Source organism: Girardinichthys multiradiatus, chromosome 24, assembly GCF_021462225.1.
Source record: "Girardinichthys multiradiatus isolate DD_20200921_A chromosome 24, DD_fGirMul_XY1, whole genome shotgun sequence".
NCBI classification, from domain to species: domain Eukaryota; kingdom Metazoa; phylum Chordata; class Actinopteri; order Cyprinodontiformes; family Goodeidae; genus Girardinichthys; species Girardinichthys multiradiatus.
This window is the reverse complement of record NC_061816.1, coordinates 16,731,455-16,751,825: the sequence shown is the minus strand read 5'-3', so window position 1 is coordinate 16,751,825 and position 20,371 is coordinate 16,731,455. Positions and strand designations below refer to the sequence as shown.

At 41.7% G+C, this 20,371-nt stretch overlaps 2 protein-coding genes across 3 annotated transcripts in view; one reads left to right on the top strand and one right to left on the bottom strand.

Annotated features, from left to right (window-relative positions):
* Nucleotides 1-1,656: 1,656 nt before the first annotated feature.
* Nucleotides 1,657-12,489, top strand: LOC124861671 (adrenodoxin-like). Its single transcript, XM_047355567.1, has 4 exons — nucleotides 1,657-2,219; nucleotides 10,115-10,239; nucleotides 10,331-10,460; nucleotides 11,936-12,489. Exons 1-4 carry the CDS (start codon nucleotides 2,086-2,088, stop codon nucleotides 12,042-12,044), a joined length of 498 nt encoding a protein of 165 aa, XP_047211523.1. The 5' UTR covers nucleotides 1,657-2,085; the 3' UTR covers nucleotides 12,045-12,489.
* LOC124861669 (rho GTPase-activating protein 20-like) overlaps nucleotides 12,162-20,371 on the bottom strand; it is a 24,037-nt gene continuing 15,827 nt past the window's right edge. For both annotated transcript variants that reach the window (XM_047355564.1, XM_047355565.1), the window contains exons 11-16: nucleotides 20,003-20,167; nucleotides 18,765-18,877; nucleotides 18,500-18,692; nucleotides 17,551-17,665; nucleotides 15,661-16,421; nucleotides 12,162-14,244 (exon numbers count right to left, since the gene is read on the bottom strand). In XM_047355564.1, coding sequence (XP_047211520.1) covers nucleotides 13,546-14,244; nucleotides 15,661-16,421; nucleotides 17,551-17,665; nucleotides 18,500-18,692; nucleotides 18,765-18,877; nucleotides 20,003-20,167 — 2,046 coding nt within the window. In that variant the 3' untranslated portion in view covers nucleotides 12,162-13,545. The remainder of the gene's footprint in view (nucleotides 14,245-15,660; nucleotides 16,422-17,550; nucleotides 17,666-18,499; nucleotides 18,693-18,764; nucleotides 18,878-20,002; nucleotides 20,168-20,371) is intronic.

The following is a 20,371-nucleotide window of genomic DNA, read 5'->3' as shown; positions in this document are numbered from 1 at the left end:
GTTCTATCCCCACTCCTCTTCTCCCTGTACACAAATGACTGCACCTCAGCGGACTCGTCCGTGAAACTCCTGAAGTTTGCAGACAACACCACTGTCATTGGACTGATCCAGGACGGTGATGAGTCTGCATACAGACAGGAGGTGGATCGGCTGATACACTGGTGCGGTCAGAACTACCTTGAACTCAACCCACTCAAGACTGTGGAAATGGTGGTGGACTTTCGGAGAACACCACCCCCATACACCCCCCTCACCATCCTCAACAACACTGTATCGGCCGTGGACCACTTCAGGTTCTTAGGAACCACCATCTCTGAGGACCTGAGATGGTCTTCACACATAGACACTGTTTGAAAGAAGGCCCAGCAGAGACTGTACTTCCTGAGGCAAGAAGTTCAACCTTCCACAGGAGCTGCTGGTCACCTTCTACACTACCATCATTCAATCTGTCCTGTCTTCATCCATCTCAGTGTGGTTTGGCTCATCCACAAAACAGGACAGGTGCAGACTGCAACGAATAATCAGGACTGCAGAGAGAATAATCAGGGCTGACCTTCCCTCCATCCAGGACTTATACAGGTCAAGGGTCAAGAAAAGAGCTGCTAAAATCTCTGCAGACCCCACACATCCTGCACATAAACTGTTTAGAGTTTTACCTTCAGGCCGCCGCTACAGAGCACTGTTCACTAAAACCAGCCGCCACAGAGACAGTTTCTTCCCCCAGGCTGTTTCTCTGATGAACATTCAATAGAGTACAAAACAACAGCATACAGATGTTGCAAATGCACCTTTTTATTATATATGTGTATATTGTACATTGTAAATATGTATATTCTGTAATACAAAAACAAAACCAAAGAGCAAAGTGTACCGGAGTCAAATTCCTTGTTTGTATGTACGAACTTGGCAATAAAGCTGATTCTGATTTTAAGGCAACACTCAAACACGTTGCTTCCTGGTGTGACAACATAGGAAGAAGAATACGAGGATCTCCACAAGTCTGGCTTCTTGGGCACAGTTCGCCAGATAGCTAAAGGTGCCATGATAATCTCTTCAAACAATTATATGCAAGTATAAACAACATGAGAAAGTCCAGGCATCCTTCAATTCAATGAAATGGGTTCTGTCTCCCAGAGTTGAACAAGTTTTTGTCAACCCAGGAAAAGCAGCAAAGACCTTGTTCTGACAGCTGTTAAGAGTCATTATTCATAATAAACCGAGCCCTTCATAGGTTGAAGGCCACTCAGAAAGGAAGAGGCCACTACTCCAAAGGCCTCATAAAATACATTATGGATTATAATTGCACTCAGGGAGTTAATCTTAATTTTTTATGTCCATTATTACATTTGAAGGAAAAAATGCCTTGCAAGCCTGTTAATACCAACAGAGCAAAGAAGTATTAGAGTGGCAACCTCAGCTCGTTTTTTGGACAACGACTCCAAAAATACTGCCAAATTAGTTACAGTAGCCTATGGACAATAAAGTCACTGTTAGATATGACAAAACTTTTATATTAGCCATTGAAAATGGTGGGGGCAGAACTAAAACGGTATATTGTTAGATAATTTATAACAATTCAACTTAAGCCCCAACTTATCTGGACAGCACTTCGCCCGTATTTCCAAAAAATAGTGCCACACGCAATATGGCGGCAACGGTGACGCCCGAATCAGACGGTCATGCAGCGTCTACACTTGTGTCTGTTTTTTGAAGGGGAAATATTTAGCCGCTGCAGATTGACATCATAATGGTGGAAGACGTGTCATTACAGTAGATAGCGTCTGCTTACTTAGAGCTTTTACAGCTGATCCAATCACTACTGGCCGACAGGTTATCAGCTAATCTGGGGCCTGATAGAGCGGCGGCCATGTGTTACACGTTACGCAATGAAGAAGACAGGGACAGAGTGACTTCCCGCAGCTAAAACTAGCTAGCCCCGCTGCTAGCCTAGCCTCATCCACACCAAACGTCCAGGTCTCATTCCGACGTCGGTCACCAGAGAGCTGACTCCCAACTTGCCGCCTCACATCCCAGCTGTTGGCATATTTAACACTTTCGCTTCGTAGCTCATTGTCTCCTCTTCCAATGGCTTTAGTAACGGCGCTGAGGCGGCTCGCTCAGGTTAGTTTACGGGAATTTTCGCGGAGAAGCACGGCGGTGTCATGGGGAGCCTTTCACACGGCGGAGCGCAGCTTCACCACAGGAGCACAGCCACTCAGGCGAGTAATTAAGTCAAATCGGTACTAACGGGAGCTGTTTAAAATGACACGACAGAGGAGATGTGGATCTGCATCTTTGCTGGTCTCGGGTCGGTTAGTTGTTCGTAGACTCATTGAACTTGCACGACTGAAGTTGGTATATAATTGAGAGGTTCAGTAAAGGGCTATTTCACCTATTTCTGAGGAATAGAATCAGCCTTTAAAATCATCCCTACACTGACTGTTGAAACCTGGACTGAATTAACTGGTCAAATAATCCTACAAACTCACCTTGGGACGTGTGCAACATTTTTAAAATATGTGTTCTCTTCAGCAGAGGTGAGTTCAATGGCTTAAATGGTGCAGTTATGAAAACATTATTTTATAGGCTTGTCAGAGCTGGACTGAGGTTTTTTGTTTTGTTTTCTGTTAATCGTGGGCCTTTTACTTGTAAGGCTTGAAAATGTCGCCTTTTGAAAACCACTGAAATTTTCCATAATACTGTTCCTGTGGTTTTAAGTCCTTTTTCACAACATGCCAGAGATTCAGTGACGGTGTAAAGCATAGAGTAGAGCATACTTGAGAGGAGCAACCTCACCGCATGATTCTGCCACCACTGTGTCTCAAGTTGGAGATGGTGTTTTCAGAATGAAGTGGTTGTGTTAGATGGCATTTCAAGCCCTGGAAACGAATCCCACCATAACTGGTTTTGTTTTCTAACCCCATCATTTCTAAACACTTCTTTAAACCTACAGTTGAGAAGCTACAGATGGCATCTCAAATGCAGGGTAGCTAATGCAGCAGATAGCCTCACTAACCAGCTGACACTAGTGTTAAAGCAGCAGGATGACAAATATGTATAACAATTTGGCCAACAGGAGTTGAAACTTGCTGGTAAATTTAAAATGTTGTCTATATTGTTGTAAATCAAAATATCAAAGAGTTGTTCAAGATATATAACTACAGATGCACCAGTTGATCGATTATTAGTGATCAGCAGGTAAAACACTAAAGTACAACTAACAGCATGTACTTTGAGTAGAAAGTACATGCAATTAGATGTATAACTTGTGATAATCTTCTAATCCTTTGGTTTGAGTAAAAGCTACTTTCCAATTTTTCTTAAGGAGCCTGTTATGTATTACCTTCTTTGTGTTATATTCTCTAACCAAAATGAAGGAAAGTTTAGGACTTGGCAGAAAAGACTACAAACAAAGTCGGTGTTGTAATAACCTAGATTTTGGAATATTTTTGGTGGAATTAAGAATAATTATTGTTTTTTTAAATTTAAATTAAAGCAGTTGGGTCATGTTGAACCTCTTCTTTAACTTTGTGTCAGTGCAGTCAAACTATGCTATCTACTCAAGATTGGCACACTGTAGGAACCTCAGCTCATCTGTTCCACAATGTTTTGCAAATCATTCACTGTGTTTTTAAGAATGTGTAACAAAGTAAAATAAGCTAGTTGTTTAGATTTCCAAAAAGCAGTGAAATAGTCCTAAAACAAATGCTTACTTCAGCGTACTAAAGGCTGCAGTGTAGGAAAAACTTGAGCTGTACACTAAAAAGTACTTATTTTATTGATAAGTTAAGAGGAAAATGCTGACTGAACAAAAGGAAACAGCTTCCCTAAGAAAAGCAAATAGTTTCTGACTTTATTTGATGTGAAATGTACTTAGAAGGTCTCCTACCCACAAGGCTATGCTTATCCAGGCCACTGCTCAGGTGCAAGGCTGTGTCCATGACTGAACTCCTCAGGGACAAACATTTTGTTTAATTGTATAATGAGTGACGAGAAGCAGCTCAGGGTGAAGGTTTCACTCTCCCGAGCTGACTGCTCTGGCACACGTCAGATCAAGATGTTCGGTTGTGAATAATACGTTGAGGAACACATGTGGCTGTCCAAAGTTGAACGTTTCACTTGGCTTACGCAGTGCAGGACAAGGCAGGCCGCAAACTAACAACTCAGTTTGTTTTAGTGTTAAGCCGATTAGTTGGGGTTCTCCCTGCTCCCTTAGACTTCCAGGAAGTCATTGAGTTTAAAGTTTCAGACAGGAGGTGCAGCAGGTCCTCGGAGGACATCAGTCATTTACAAATGGGATCACTTAACAGGGATTGGGTGTTCTTGCCGGATTTTGTAATTCACTTTACTAAAAGGATTGGGGGAAAAAAATAGTCTTTGGGTTCTTATGAAGAACCAAGGGATAAAAACTAGTTTTAAATCTCACAATTTATGTATAAAAAAGCTTTTTGTTTCGGTCATCATCATCCTAACATCCAGAGGTGGGAGATGCAATGTGAGAAGTTGACACACGCTCAGTGTTTATTATATTAATTTAGGACTTCAAAACATGCATTTGGACCAATATAGCAGTATATTAATCTTCTCTGCCAGTGTATATGTGGCACAGATGTAAGTCTTTGGAAAGTCCGTTTATTTCCCCTTGCATAGTGCCACATTTGTATGGAACATGCATTAGGTTAGGCAGCAGAGTTGAGAATGTGGGTGGATTCCATGCAAACTTTCTAAATCTTCTCTGCCAGTGCCAAACTATGTTGACAGTAACATTTGGTAAAATGTTCCTTATCAAGCTGCAGAGACACACTGCTCCTGTTTTATCCCTCAACAAGCTTCTGACTTAAGTTCTGGCTGGTTGATATTCTGTTGCTATCCAGCTTTTTAAAGCATAATCCACACATTTTCAGTATGGTTGAGATCTGGGATCTGAAATGGACAGCAAACTGCCTGTCAGCATGATGCTCCCACTGCCATGCTGGACAGTACATCCAATGTTCTTAAGTTTTGGAGCTTGACCTTGACTCGCCCTAACATGCATCTAGTCATTGTAGTTAAATAGCTCAGTAATTGTGTCATCTGAGTATAAAAAATGTTCAGAAAACATTTGTCCCCATGGGCAGCTGCAAATGTCAGCGAAGCGTCCAATTTGGACCACAGGCTTCATTCTAGGTCAGAACCCTCTCAGTTCTTATTGTTGTTAAACCTGGTGCTTCCTGGCTGTTGTTTTTGTCCAGAGGCAGACAATTTAGGTTGGATGGCTGATATTTGGACATGGATGGGTGTTTTAACAGGACTATGATCTCTCACACAGATCACAACTGGTTTTTGAATGAGTAAATCAGGCTTCTAGAATGGCCTTCTCAAAGCCCAACCCTGTAGTCTCATTGGAAATGTATAGACTTTACAAACCCGTTTAAGTCAATTCTACCGATTCTGTTTAGAAGAGTCGTCAAATACCGAGCTAGAATAATGGCAGAAGTTTGTTGGCTAAAATATTTCGTTTCATTGCAACAGGATATTTAGCTAAATGCAGGTGGTTGTTTATGTATATACAATATCTCATAAAAGTGAGTACACTTTGATACAATGTAAAGTAGTCAGTATACAGCTTGTATTACATTTTAAATTAGCTGTCCCCTCATAATAACTTAACACACAGCCATGTCTAAACTGCTGGCAACAGAAGTTAGTACATCCCTAAGTGAAAATGTCCAAATGGTACCCAAAGTGTCAGTGTTTTATGTTGTCACCATTATTTTCCAGCACTGCCTTAACTCTGTTGGGCATGGAGTTCACTAGAGACCTTGTATTCCTCCACCTTCCGTTTGAGGATAGGTCCGCAGACATAGTTGGCCAGTGTGGTACCTTTACCTTTAGTTTCTTTAGCAAGGCAGGGGTTGTCTTGGAGGTGTGTTTTTGGTTATTATGTTGGAATACTGCCCTGCAGCCCAGCTTCCCAAGGGAAGGGATCATGCCCTGCATGGTATGTCACAGTTCATGTTGGCATTTATGGTTCCCTCAATGAACTGTAGCTCCCCACAGCCGGCAGCACTCATGACACTCCCACCACCATGCTTGACTGTAGGCAAGCCAATCTTGTTTTTGTGCTCCTTACCTGGTTGCTGCACACGCCATCTGAACCTATAAGTTTGTCTTCTTCTTATCTAGGGTTGTCAAAGTAATCAAAATATTGATATAATCAATATTTAAAAAAAATATTTATTGAAAGATACTAATTTGTGTCAAGATCCATATTAACTGACCCATTCTCATTTGCCCATGTTGTCGCCCTTCTTCTGGCAGCAGCGCTGCAATAACAGAGACACTCAGTCCTGCCCCTCTCTGAGTTGCTGCTGGAAGTTTTAGATTGTGCTAACACGGCGGCGAGTACAGCCAGAAAAAAACAAAACAAATGCTAACCTCTTTAGCCGACAAGGCAAACACAAAAGTGTTGTTCAAAAGAACGAAATGCTGAAGAATACCACATGCTAGCTGCGCTAACGCTGTGGCATTGACAATTGAGAGCAGCTTAAAAAGATCAGTAAAGTTTCTGTATCTGCAACAGTGAAGTAGTAAACCTCCCAGAGGACATAAGCTAACGCTATCTGTTTAAATATTCACTTCACGGACCGCCCACTGACGGAGTTCTGTCAATCTGAGTTCCATCGAGAAGCGCTTCCCAGGTGTGCATGCAGCACTTCGGCCTTTTTTTTCCCCAAACTTTATTAAGAACAACAAAACAGAACATGGTGCACATCAAATTAACAAGAACACAGGTTGAACCCTCTTCATTTATTTCCTTCATTCTCCTTTCTAAGTGTATCGTAAAGTAAAAATGCCAGGGGTTTCAGATGGTAATGCAAAATTAAAGAAGTAAAATTAAACGTTTAACAATATGTGGCGTTTTTAAGGCTTTTTAAAATTATTTCTGGTAGCTAAAGTAGCAGGTTAATAAGTGAGACTTGACAGAAATTGTACAGAGCTGCTGCTGGATACATTTGCATAGACCAGATCAGTGTTTGTTTTGAAAGATAATTTGTTTTATTGTAGAATGATCCTTTTATTTGTCCCTCCATAGTTAAATTTATGTGTATCACCTAACACACCTGCATCCTCTTGACACCTGAGACCTTGTAATACTAAAGAGCCACATGACACCAGGGAGGGAAAATGGATAATTGGGCACAATTTGGCAATTTTGTTTTAGGGGTGTACTCACTTTTGTTGCCAGTGGTTTAGACATTAGTGACTGTTGAGTTATTTTTAGGGGACAGCAAATTTCCACTGTTATACCAGCTGTATGCTGACTACTTATTATCAAAGTGTTCAATCTTCAGTGTTGTCCCATTAAAATATATAATAAAGTCTTTATAAAAATGTAAGGGGTGTACTCAGTGAGATACTCTTATTTGAGTCTGCAGGTATAATATGGACCCTAACAGGCTTAATAAAATCCAGAATAAATTCAAACTTGTGCAGCCAGTTCTTGTTTGAAATCCATTGAAGTTTTTTGTTGCATACTGGTTCCAACCTGAAAAAAGTCCAGTTCAAATGTTAGGGTGTATTATAAACATTCATGCCGATAAAGAGGGTACGTGCCTTTCTCAGCAGCCCAAATGTGTTACAAACCAGGCCAAATAGCTATGGAGAGCTCTGTGCCTGTTTCTGATCTGCTGTTCTCTTTGTGGACGATCCATACACCCGTGTGTACCTCAGAGACTGGTGACCCTGCAGCTTACTTGTTTTAATGCAATTATACTTAGTCAGGTGCCATTTTGCAGCAATGCTCCTCCTTGCAGCGATTTGATGGAAGTCAGCTGCATGCAAGGGTTGGCTCCTGTCCTTGTACTTTTTATTGACCTGATAACACCCTCCATCAAAGCTCAAGGGAAACGTTGGCAGTTATTTGATTGCAGCCCTCTGCTGGTCACAAAAGAAAATGCATGCTTGATGAACAACACCACTTCATGAACGCCCTTCTCCGGCCTGTGAACCTGTGGCCTGCTTCACTTATCGGACCTATGTGCTTCATTCAAGTCTGTGTTTGAAGGTATTCTTGTTGTGAAGATGGTGTCAGATGGTCGTGTCGAACGTTTTTGGTCATTTACTTTACCACATTAATGTAAATAAAGAAAGCGGAAGAAAAGCTGTGAAGTTGTCTTCCTTACAGTGTGGTAATACTATGAGCACTGTTGCTGGTGCTGCTTTTAAAGCTGCATTAGGTAACTTTAAAAAAAATGTATTCTTTGCTTATTTGTTGGGCTGCATGGTGGCGCAGTTGGTAGCACTGTTGGCTTGCAGCAAGAAGGTCCTGGGTTCGATTCTTTCTGCATGGAGTTTGCATGTTCTCCCCGTGCATGTGTGGGTTCTCACCGGGTACTCCGGCTTCCTCCCACAGTCCAAAGACATGCCTGTTAGGTTAATTGGTCACTCTAAATTGCCCTTAAGTGTATGAATGAGTATGTTCATGTTTGTTTGTGTGTTGCCATGCGATGGACTGGTGACCTGTCCAGGGTGTACCCTGCCTCTCGCCCATAGACTGCTGGAGATGGGTACCAGCTCCCCCGTGACCCACTATGGAAGAAGTGGTAGAAAATGACTGACTGATGACTGACTGCTTATGTGTTAAAATTGGCTCCATGCCAAGACAGTAGAATATGAGATGGATGATCTGTGAAAAAAATCATGCTCCTCTGGCTCCTCCAAGTGGTTCTGCTGAAATTTGCAGAAATACACCGTTCCCGGTCAGAAACGATGAATCAGAGTCAGGAAGAATGTCTTAGCAGTGTCAATCCTTCTGGCTGGGAGTGGTGTATTTCTGCAAATGGTAGTAACCACTTAAAAGAACCAGAAGAGCGTAATTATTATTTTTTTTTCACAGATTATCTGTTTCATATTCTACTGTCTGGCCAGATTGAACAAATATGTAAAAAATACATTTTTAAAAAAGTTACCTACTGCAGCTTTAACATATCTGCACAGCAATATGCTCCTCCATCTTTCCTCTCCCTGCTAAAAAAAAAACCAAAATCCCTACAGCATGACGCTGCCACCCCCATGTTTGACTGTATGGATTGTGTGTTCAGACTAATTTGTGTTAGTTTTCGGCACATACCGTTTTGTTAGTTTTTCTAATCAAGTAACTCCTGAATCAGTAGATTGCAATGGATGTTTTAGGGGCATCAAAAATAAAATCCCAACCTTACATCCCACTGATATCACTGACGTTTGACAGAAGATGGATGAATACTTTTGCAGGGCATTATATTTGTTTACGTTTGAAACGTAGCATAATAAATGAATTAAAGGTACATTTGGCTCTGAAACACTTTAACATGTGGCTCAATGAGTTGTTTTTTATAGCATCAATGTAAATCTGTTCTATTACAGTGCAAGTAGAAAAACTCTAAAAGGACAAGGGCTGAAATGTATATTTAACAATCTATAATTCAATTTGGAAGCAAACAGACATATTTTATTGGATCTGGGATTGTTTTTTTTAATACTGTTTGAATTGTGAAATGAAAAATAAGGCTGGTACAATGTAATTTCATTAGAAGTCAGCGTTAGTCTACTCCATTCTTCAAGAGCTGGTGTCCTGTTTTTTCCATGATTCCCTTGTTCAACAAGCCTGAATCAAATGAATGGTTCATTAGCAGGCTTGTGCAGAGCCCACTGATTGGTTCTTGAGAACTGGAGTTGGGTCATCCCTCACATTGGCCACCTGTTTTTTAAATCTGACCTCTTTATGTTTTGACACAAAGTGGTCATGTTTGGGTTTGTTTATCAGCTTTCCGCAGAGGATAATACTGTGACATCCAGCTCAACAGTGTTTGGCACCAGCCAGAAAACCTTTTGATACAACTGTCTGTGAGAATTTGTTTACAAAGTTTTGCATAATTTAATAAATTGTCAAATATTTGGGTTTAAAAAAAAAAAAAGACTTCTACCAATTGGTGTTACTGTAATGATCAGTGAGCTTTAATGGTTATTTGTAGGTAAAGCAGATTAGTAAATTTGTTAGAAGTTGTGTATCCATCCATCAAATGTCCCAGTTAAAGTAATATTTATCAGTAAAGCTTTGAAATGTGATTCAAAGTTGTTTTGTGTGTCACAGGTCAGACAACAAGGTGACGGTCCACTTCATTAATCGAGATGGGGAAAAGATCACAGTGAAGGCCTCGCCTGGTGACTCTCTGCTAGATGTTGTCATCAACGAAGACCTGGACTTTGATGGTTTTGGTATGAAAACACTGCTGGACAAGATTGGCAATGTGAGTGACACTGAGCAGGAAGAGCCCTAAAGGAGCCTATGTGTGTCTGTGTGCTGCAGGAGCTTGTGAGGGAACCCTGGCGTGCTCCACGTGTCATCTGATCTTCGATGAGGAGATGTACAAGAAGCTGGGGCCGGTCACAGACGAGGAGATGGACATGTTGGACTTAGCTTATGGCTTGACCGAGACGTAAGGAAGAACACAGAGACCAGCATCCAGTATTGGGATTTTTTTATTCATCACATTAGAAAGATCTAAACACACTTATATGAGAAATACCCATCTGGTGGGGCTAAATTAGGGGATTGACTCCACCTTAAATAGTTCAGGAAACTGGTGGAGCAACCTGAACTAAGATTATAAAACCGTGTTCTTGAGATGCAGAGCTGTGAGAAAGTATTTTCCTCCCTTGCAGATTTCTTCAGTTTATTTCATCATACTTAAAGTTTTCATATCAAACATGTTTTAACATCAGATAAATGTGAGCAAATAACAGAAAGCAGTTGAAAAAAATCCAAATCCACCTGACCTACAGTATGAGTGAGTAACTCAGTAAATTATGAATTAACCAGCCACACCTAGTGCTGAAGAATGCCATACAACATGAAGTAGGCAAAATCTAAAGAGAAACGGATAAGAAGTGTGTGGAAGGTGTTCACTGTGACCTTTACCTCAAGAGCACTTGAGTTATGCAGCATGACGACGATCTACAAAACATCAGCAAGTCAGCCCCTGAAAATGAAGGTTATGGTGTGGCCTAGTCAAAGTTCAGATTAAAATCTGATTGAGATGCAATGGTATAACATTTAACAGACCGTTCATCCAGTGTGGCTGAATGAAAACTACTCTGCAGGGAAGAATAGAGCAAACTCCTCCACAGTAAAGACTTTTATCATTTATCAGAACTGTTACCACCAAGAGTGGCACAACAAGTTATCGGGTTTCTCACACAGGGTCTTGGATACCATTTTCCCTTTTCAGATGAAGATTTCATTTGTCAAAACTGCTTTTTGTCTGTGCGCAGATAAGAACTAGATAATTTAGTTTATGTTCTACATTAACAATTTCAAGATATGAACATCTGATTAGTAAACAAAAAATCTTAACCCAAAGTTCCCTGGAAGTTTTGAAAAGAGCAACAACTTAATAGCACTTAATTAGTTGGGTTACATTGATTTGTATTTAGATGATGCTTTGCCACAACACTCCTTGACTTAAACATTTTATCTATCAGCATTTGGGTTTTTGTCTTATTGACCGAATCACACAGTCAAAATCAGACATTTTACAACTTCACAATCAGGCTAAACTAGACCTGTGGTCCTTTTAAACTGTCTTTAATTAGCCAAACACGGTATTAAAACTGTTTGTTTTGGATTTATTTCACAAACAAATTAAATGTACCAAGACTGTGCTTTATTACAGGCTATTAAAGGTGCCAGAAAACAGGAAATGGCTGTAACAGCCCCTATAAGGTTGTTGTTTTGTTATAGGTGGGAACTACAGATAAAAATACTAGTCTAGCAGTTTACATTCTGTACTCAATCGTTGATAATGTTATAAGAATCTCTAGAAGAAGAAAAAAAATGTCAGTCTGTATAAGTGTGAAATTTAGAAATCAATGTGTAGGAACCATGTTAATCCGGCTTTATTTTCTGCTCCAGATCTCGTCTGGGTTGCCAGATCTGCCTGACGAAGTCTCTGGAGGGCATGGTGGCCAGAGTTCCAGAGAGCGTCGCAGACATCCGGCAAACCAAAGACGGCTCTGCTTAAACTGGGATGCTGCAGGTCAGGAACATCCACAGAAGAGAGGATACAACATGAATGCACAATGGTGGGTGTAAATCAGTGATGCTGTGGGCTGCCACTGAACTGCCGTGCAGTTTTTTGTTGTTTTTGTTTAATAAAACCATTTTTCTAGAGTAAAAAGCGAACTGTATCCAGCGTTTTTTACAGAAACATGTCTCTAGTATAAAATCAAACATATTTGAGTTATAAACTGCTGTCTAGATGAGTTAAATGTCATAATCTGGTCTCCTAATTTTAACATTAGGTCTAAGAAATGCTCTATGTCATCATTGCTAATGTGACCAAAGTTAGTCATGTCAACTTGCAGTCTTCAAATAATGTAAACAATGTATTGCCTTAATAATAATTAAGTCCTAGGACACACCGGTGTATAAAAAGAGAAATAAAAAAAAATCATCTTTCTAACAAATGGTTTCTGAATCAGACTCATCATTTTAAAACTTATATTAGCTAATTTAACATTTGAACTCAGTGCCAATTTCATTTTTACAGTTTAAGGAAGTTAAAAACCAGGGATTTCTTTTAAGAACTTGAATCTGCCTAACATAGAACGCAAGCGATTAAAAGTGGATCAGGCCCAGATGAAAACGATTAACTCTAAAGCAACGTGTTGCTCCTTTAAATGTAAAAATAACTTGAGTGGCTAACAGGAAGGATATCATGAGCAACAAGCTAGATCAGGATACATTTCTATGCAGAGCAGCTTTTTTACACTATTAACAGTTTATGTAAACTTTGAAGGATTTCCTATGTGTTGCCCACAGATGCTCTGTCTGTACTGTCACCATACAGCACACACTGTCCTGTAAAGTCTTAACATCAAAAAGCTGAAGAAGGTAAATATTTCTAATACATTTTATATGATGGAGCAACAAGAAGTAGTACTTTAAAGTAGAGGTAAGGTTTTTCACCAACAAATCTGAGAACTGTGGCATACATCTGTATTAGCCTCTTTAAATATGATACCCTAAATAAAATCCAGCTCCTTTCCACTTCACAATTAGATGCTACTTTGTGGTTATAATCTGACAAAATATGCAAAGTTAAAGATGTCTGAATATTTGCCTGCTCATGAGTCTAGTTTACAGCGCCACCATACAGTCCAATGACAACCATTAATAGTAAAAGAAGGCAACACCAGGTACTTTTAAAGTTGGCGGTTTTTTTGTCACGACACCAATATGTCAACAACTAATAGAAAACTGTCTACTATTATCTGCGTACTACAATCTTACAGAGAGATAAAAATGAACCTCTTTTCCTTAAAGGCACTAAGCAACCTGCAAGTGAAACTTTCCTTGTCTTCCTTGTGCTACAGTAGCAGATAAGTGTTGGAAATTTATTTGAATGATTCTAAAGAAATATTTTCTTTATTTAGATGAAGCGAGTTAAAGGGCATAGAGTGACGATAGCAACAGTGTGGGTAGATGCTGAGTTGTGTATCTCTGCTCTTATTTCCCTACAATCAGACATAGGACTCTTCAGCAAACAGAAGCTGCTCTAAATCTGGCTCCACTGTGGGATCACTGCATCTCTTTAACCACTCCCCCCTTTGACCCTCCACCAGGGTGAGCGCCACCTGCTGGGTGCTCTGAGGATTGCTGCGAGGGTGGGAAGAGAAATAGTCCCTCACTGCTTTTGTGGCGCAGGGGGAGAGGCAGAAACGACCATGCTGATCCGCATCGGACAGCTTCAGTCCCGGGTCGCTGGGCAGCCTCACCCGTGTGAAGGTGGAGGCTCGATCAGCAACCTGTCGCTCTGGTTCAGAACCTCGTCGCTGGTACAGCCGGCTGTTCCTGTCCTCCACCGTGGGAGCCTTTTGTCGTCTGAACAGGGACAGAGACGGCCCGCTGTGCTTGTAAAATAATGGCTGCTGCTTTATTTCAGGCGCTTCGCACCTCTTTATGGTGATGTCACCTCCAGGGTTGGTGTTCATGTCGCTGATCTGGACGGTCAGAGCTGATTCTGGGGACTGGAGCCTGGTGGGTTTGGAAAATCGGAGGCTCCCTGCTGCCCTTTGGAGCAATGAAGGGCTGGAGGGTTCTTGTTTAGGGTGTCGGATGTTCCCTTTTTCTCCTGTGTCCTTTGAGCCTCTGCGGGATGTTTTGACTTTAGGTTGGTTGTTTGAGATCAGTTTTGTTGATCCTTTCTCAGCTGCTCCACCCTGAAAGCAGATTTATTCATCACTAACATCTGTTAAGAGAATTTAAAATGTTTTCAAGACGTTTGAAAAGCCTTAGAAATAATTCATCTTTTATTGTTCATCTAACGCTGAAAAATTTGAGTGCATTTATTTAGTGGAGGGGAAGAGTCATTTTTTAAAAACTGATCAGTATCTAGTTACTTTGAATTAGTAATCAGTGACTTTTTGTTTCCCTCAGTTATAAATATCACACAGAGCCCCATTTCTCTTAGATGTTCTTCATAACAGGTAAGACAAGAGGACATGCCATTTACGAAGGCAACGTGTGTGCATCATTTCTGAGGTGCAGTTGTTGGGACTGTTGCCTTGGGGCAAAAAGATTCTGGGTTTCTTCTAGCCTAGGGTCCTTCTGCATGCTTGCCCCGTTAAGGGTCAAAGTCCAGTTGTCTCTGTGTTGCCCTAATGACCTGTGCAGGGGAAATCCTACACCAAACTTGGGCGGGAATAGACATCTGGCCATTTTTTGGCTTATATTCCTGGTGAAAGACCCAACGACGACCCACTTTTGGTTTAAAACCTGGTATTACAGAGATGCCATGATAAACAGGCCCACAGCATCACAAATCCTCCACCATACCTAACATAAGGGCCTTAGGTGCCATTTCACATATTCATCGTTTGTTCCTGAGACACTCAACCTTAGACTCATCTGACCAAGGCACAGAGTTTTAAACTTATTGATCATCTCTCTGGCTAGAGAAACAAGTAGCTACTTTCTTTTAGCTTCCTCCTTCTGATCAACAAACATCTGGCTAACTTGAATGTTCTCTTGTCTCTCATTTTTAGGAGTAAATTGGCCTCTGTGTCAGGTTTTACACCTCATGGATTATTATTATACCTCAGATTACAGGTTGAATTTTTCGATATTTTAAGCCACATGGGGGCAGTGTTACTTTATGGCTACATGTTATACAGGGTATCTGGATGGTATTCACAGTGCTGCACGTTTAGTTATGTTACAGCATTTTTTCAAATGGTAGCAAATTAATCTCTTTTCTAAAGTTTCTACATGATTCTATGTGGATGTTTTTAGCAGCAGGACCTGTCAGACTAGTCAGGATAGAAGGAAAGATGAATGCAACAATGTACAGAGACATCCTGGAGCAGCCGTCTATTTTTCAGCAGGTAAACCAAGATCTCAAAGGAGTGGCCAAGCCAGACTCCAGACTTGAAAAGGACTGAAAGACGTCTCCCAGCCAACCTGATGGAGCTTGATAGGTGAGAATACTTTCTAGACGCACTGTAAAACCCATGTAGCCACCTTAGCTTAAAAGATGAACTATATGGGCTTAAACAAATAGAACCTTTGGACAGAACAGGACAGGACACTGTTGTCTGAAACTAAGTAGAGTGAGGAAGAAATGGTTTCCCACTGACCTGCGTCCTGTCGTCTTCTTCCTTCTCCAAGCTCTCTAGCTGAGTTAGTGACAGCCTCCGGTCTTTCTTCAGCCATGAGTTTGGGTGCAGACCTATGCAGCCTTTCACCGCCCCCCTGTGGAGAGGGTCTTTGGAAATAATGCTCGGGGCCGGAGTAGGGAGGGCAGAGCTGGATGGTGGATGTGTTGGTTTGGTTGGGTTTGTGCTGAGTGAGTCCAGAGAGTCCAAGGAGGAGCGGGTGTGCGCTGGAGAGCTGAGAGTAGATGACAAACTTGATGAGGTGGTCCCCAAAGCAGCTCCACTCCTCATGGTCCGACCTCTGGACTTATAGTTGCTCTGCCTTTTGGCGAGTACTTCTTCCTCCTCACCACTGAGTCCATCTGTACTGCCTGACATGTATGGGCAGAACTTGGCAGCATACACAATAGCCGGCTCTGAGCTCCGCCTCTGGGAATGCCGAGCTTCCCGGGACAGAGAGTCCAGGGAGGGTGAGATCTCCACAGCTGGAATATCCTTCCTCTTGCATCTCTCTGCTGAGTGCAGCCTGACACCTAGCAGGGCTTCAGCCTTGCTGAGAGGCACCTCTGGCTCAGTGTCTTGGTCGTAGTCACTGAATGTTAGGATGGAGTCCAGGCTGCTCTGCAGAGGTTTGGGTCGAAGGGGTCTTCTGCTGCAGAAACCTGGTGAGCCCCCGCTGCTGTCGTCCAACTCGTTCTCCAAACTGTCGTAGGACGAATCGGTCAGAGGGTAAACCCAGGACTCTAATGTTTAAAGAGGACAACCTGATTATTATAATGTACTAAAATATTTTAATGAAACATTGTCTCTCTTCTAAGTTCCTTTGTCTCCTCCTTCATGGAGATAAAAACCAAACATCAGAAACTACAGACATGAATCTCAGAGTAATTTTGTTTTCAAGTTGGTGTGATTCTACAGCTATTTCAAAAACAATTCATTGTGAAATGTCCTAATTTGATTAAAATCCCCTAGTAAGCTTCTGACATAATACACCAAATTGTGTCCATGTTTCAACCATCTAACTAAACGGTCACACCCTGATGATAGGGAATTGGTTGAAATCATCAGCAACTGCCAGGGTAAAAGCTTATGAACTGGAGGATGTTGGAAACCCAGTGCCTCTGTCTACAGGGAAGATAGATAAACAGTCTGGACTGAGAGGTTGCTGACCAGGAAAGAAGTGCCGGCTCGAAAACATTTCATTGTAACACCATTTGGTCATAATGAAAATATGAATGTTTGGAGGAATCAATGTGAGCGTTTTAAACTGAAAAACCCAATAACATCATGCTGTGAGGCTGTTTCGCTTCCAGAGGTACTGGTGCGTTGTACATGGTGGACTTTCTCCACATTCTTCCACATAATTCAGCAAACTAGATGTTTAAACTTGGTTTAACAAGACAACAATCCTGGAATCATCCAAATAGTGTTTGGGATGACCCCGACCTCATGCTTAAAGGCACAGTCTGTGGCAGGACAGCAACCAGTTGTACCAAGAGGAGTGGTTGAATGTCCAGCAAGAATAATGCCAGAAGCTTGTGGTCTGGGTAAGACTTGCTAGTGGACGTGTAGCTATATATTAGTGGGGGGTGTATCTATATATTTGAGACTCTAGGTGTAATTTTGATCCTGTGTGGACTGGAGAAAACCCACAATACATTATAATTGTGAGCCCAGATCTTGTGTTTAAAGCTCATTGCATTTGGGAAGAAAAACTGTTCAAATTGTTCATTAAAAATGCTAACTTAATGATGATGTTCCTACCCATGAGTGTATGTAAACTTCTGACCAGAACTGTACATGTTCTCACTATTTTAAAAAAAAAGGAGAACTTTGCAACCTGCAGTTAGTCTTCTTAGTCACATTGTTTACCTGATCCGCTCTCCTCACTGTTGCGTCTCTGTGGAGGCCCCCCGAACAGGGAGGAGGAGTCCTCACCCAGGATCTGCACGCTGTGTTCAATCATGAACTTCACCAGCTCACAAACCTGCAGCACAAGAGGCACCAAAGACAGGTGTGGACATTCAATCAGTAAAAACAAGACAATAAAAATCTTTGTATTTTTTGAAGCCAAAAGAAAAGTCATTTTCTGTGTCATTTTTTAAGCAGCTATTTGACATCAAGAGGATTAATACAATCTGAAACACTTTCTCTGCTTAACCTACATTTGAAAAAGTCAGACTTCTAAATTTAAACCCTTTAGCCTCGTTAAAACCTGACATTCCAATAAAAAAAATCGCTTAATGTGGTTTAAAGGTTTTGCAATGAGTTGATGTTTCAGAATGTTTTGTAACTTAATATACAGTTTGGTTTTTAACTTGCAGTGCACGCAAAACACAGTTACTCTAATCCCAGGTCAGAAGATTACAGCTCCACAAACAAAACTAGCTGTATTGTTTTCATATTGCTCCTGTAACTGTTCTGATCCAATTTACTTCCAAATATCAAAGGACACCTCTGAGACAGACTATCCCGACTGTGCAGGAACTCTGAACTTAAAGAGTTCCTTCAGCGCAAGCCACATAGGGAACACAACAAACATGTGGAACCAGGAGGCCTGATCAGATTGGACCAACATGAAACTTTCTAGCCTACATGGAAAACACCCCATCCCCAACATGAAGCGTGGTGGTGGCAGCATCATGCTGTGGGGATAGAGCTATAATAACAGCAGAAGGTGGTAATCCAAAGTATCGACATGTATTTGTACTCAGGCTGCCATTTTCCATCCACCTCACGAGTATGCACTCCTTTGTTTGTTTGCTGAAGTTTGTGGCTGCAACATGTAAAAAAGAAAAAAACAAAACAATATTAGTTTCACCTTTTTAGTTCCTTCTCCCTCCACCTCAGGACTACAGGGCGCTCCAGGAGACCACAGCAAACTGGGAGCAATGCACACTGACAGATTAAAACTCGTCATCTGGTTCTCCTGAGCGTTGGCCTGGACGGCGTGCAGCATGGCCAACAGGTAGCGGAGCAGCAGCGCGTTCTCTTTTGACATTCGACGAATCATCCTGCAGAGAGTATGCAAAAAAAACCCTCAAACTGTGTTTTTGAGTGATGTTCAACTGTGGAGAACCTGTTACCTCTTTATGTCTTGGACCTGTTCTTCCTCCTCCTCTTCCTCCTCCAGCACATCCAACCATTCCTCATACACGTCACAGCCCAATAAACTGCCAGGGATTCTGCGCAGGAAGTCCTGGAGACATGCCGTGATAGAAAGTACACACCATTATCTTCACGTGTGATACCACGGGACACCTTCAGGGGTCTCTGTGGAGCTGCATAATGGAAGGACATGACTGCAAGAAAGAGATTTCAAGATAGATAAGTACAGCAGACAAATGAGAAGCCTCTAATGCTGCTGTGTGGAGACATGACAGTTTATTCTCTCGTGCAGAGACTGTTATCTGTCCAGATGCTAAGAGATGATAATCCAGATTATATTAAGACTATCCAGGCTCCTCTGCTGTGAACAGCTTGTCCTGCTAAAACTTCACTGCAGAGAGACTCCCACTGAGGCTGAGCAGAAATTAAAGCTGATTAATTTGCTTACAGATGTGGGTCAATAAAACCACAAACAAGTAAAGCAAGCAAGGCGTGAGACGGGTTATTTCCCACTTCCAAAACTTCAGGTACTGCTGAGAAGGTCCTTTGGTTATCAGCCTGGTTTGTGGCGCAATAAGCAGGCCTTGGTCACATGCCCTTAGGGACCTGCTAGGGACATAGAGATGTAGGATGGTGCAAGTGAGAAACAGTGAAGCTAGACGAGTAGCAACACTGCCGCCTTTAGAAGTCACATAATTAGTAAAGAGTCTACCTGGCTGTCATTTAATCTCAGTTTTACCACATCTGTTCTGACAGCAAACATGAGGAGAAAGGTGCTCTGAAGAGCTCAGACTGAAATCACTGTGTGGAAAACTAACTGCACATAACCCTGAAAACACCATCATGTTGCTGGGAAGCTTTTCCTCAGAGGTGATGAGAAGATAGATGGAGCTAAATAAACAACAATCCTAGAAGAAACCTGTTATACAAGCTGCAGAAGACTGAAGTAGAGCTTCACCTTCCAGCAGGACAACAACCCTAAACAAACAGCTACAGTAGGATGGTGAGGATCCGTCACAAGATTGCCCTGCAGGCAATGCACGCCACACTTTTCGGATTTTATTTGCAAAAAAGTAACAATAAAATCATGTAATTTTTCTGCCACTTTAAAATAACACACTACTGTGTGTTGATATATCACCCATTAAAATACATTAACGGTTGTGGTTGTAAGGTGATGAAATTTGAAGGGGTTCGAATACTGAGGAGTTAATACCTTAAAGACTCCAGCGATGATGAAGACGTGGTCCCGGGTGAGAGGAAGCTGAAACTGTCCAGCATCCAGAGATTCCCTTAGCTCTTTAACAGCCCGAGCTCCCGCAGACCTGCGGAAGATCCCCCGTGTCCACGACCCCTCGTGGTACAGAAACATGAGCATGTCCTGAGGAGGAAGTGGTAAAAGGTTCGTGACAATCAAGGCTGGATGAGAACAACCCTCTCTGGCCTACCATCACAAACATAAAGGTGGAGTTTATTCAGATTTGCTGGGACTTTAACTAGAATTGGGAGCTTAGACATTCTAGGTGGGTCTGGTATGAAACAGAGGACAAAAACGTAAAAAAGGACCTGATGGCCACTGTTAAAT

Coding starts and splice junctions, on each gene's coding strand:
- LOC124861671 (XM_047355567.1), top strand. CDS start 2,086: ATGGCTTTAGTAACGGCGCTGAGGCGGCTCGCTCAGGTTAGTTTACGG. Junction 10,240..10,330: donor CCTGGACTTTGATGGTTTTG/GTATGAAAACAC, acceptor TGTGTGCTGCAG/GAGCTTGTGAGGGAACCCTG. Junction 10,461..11,935: donor GCTTATGGCTTGACCGAGAC/GTAAGGAAGAAC, acceptor TTTCTGCTCCAG/ATCTCGTCTGGGTTGCCAGA.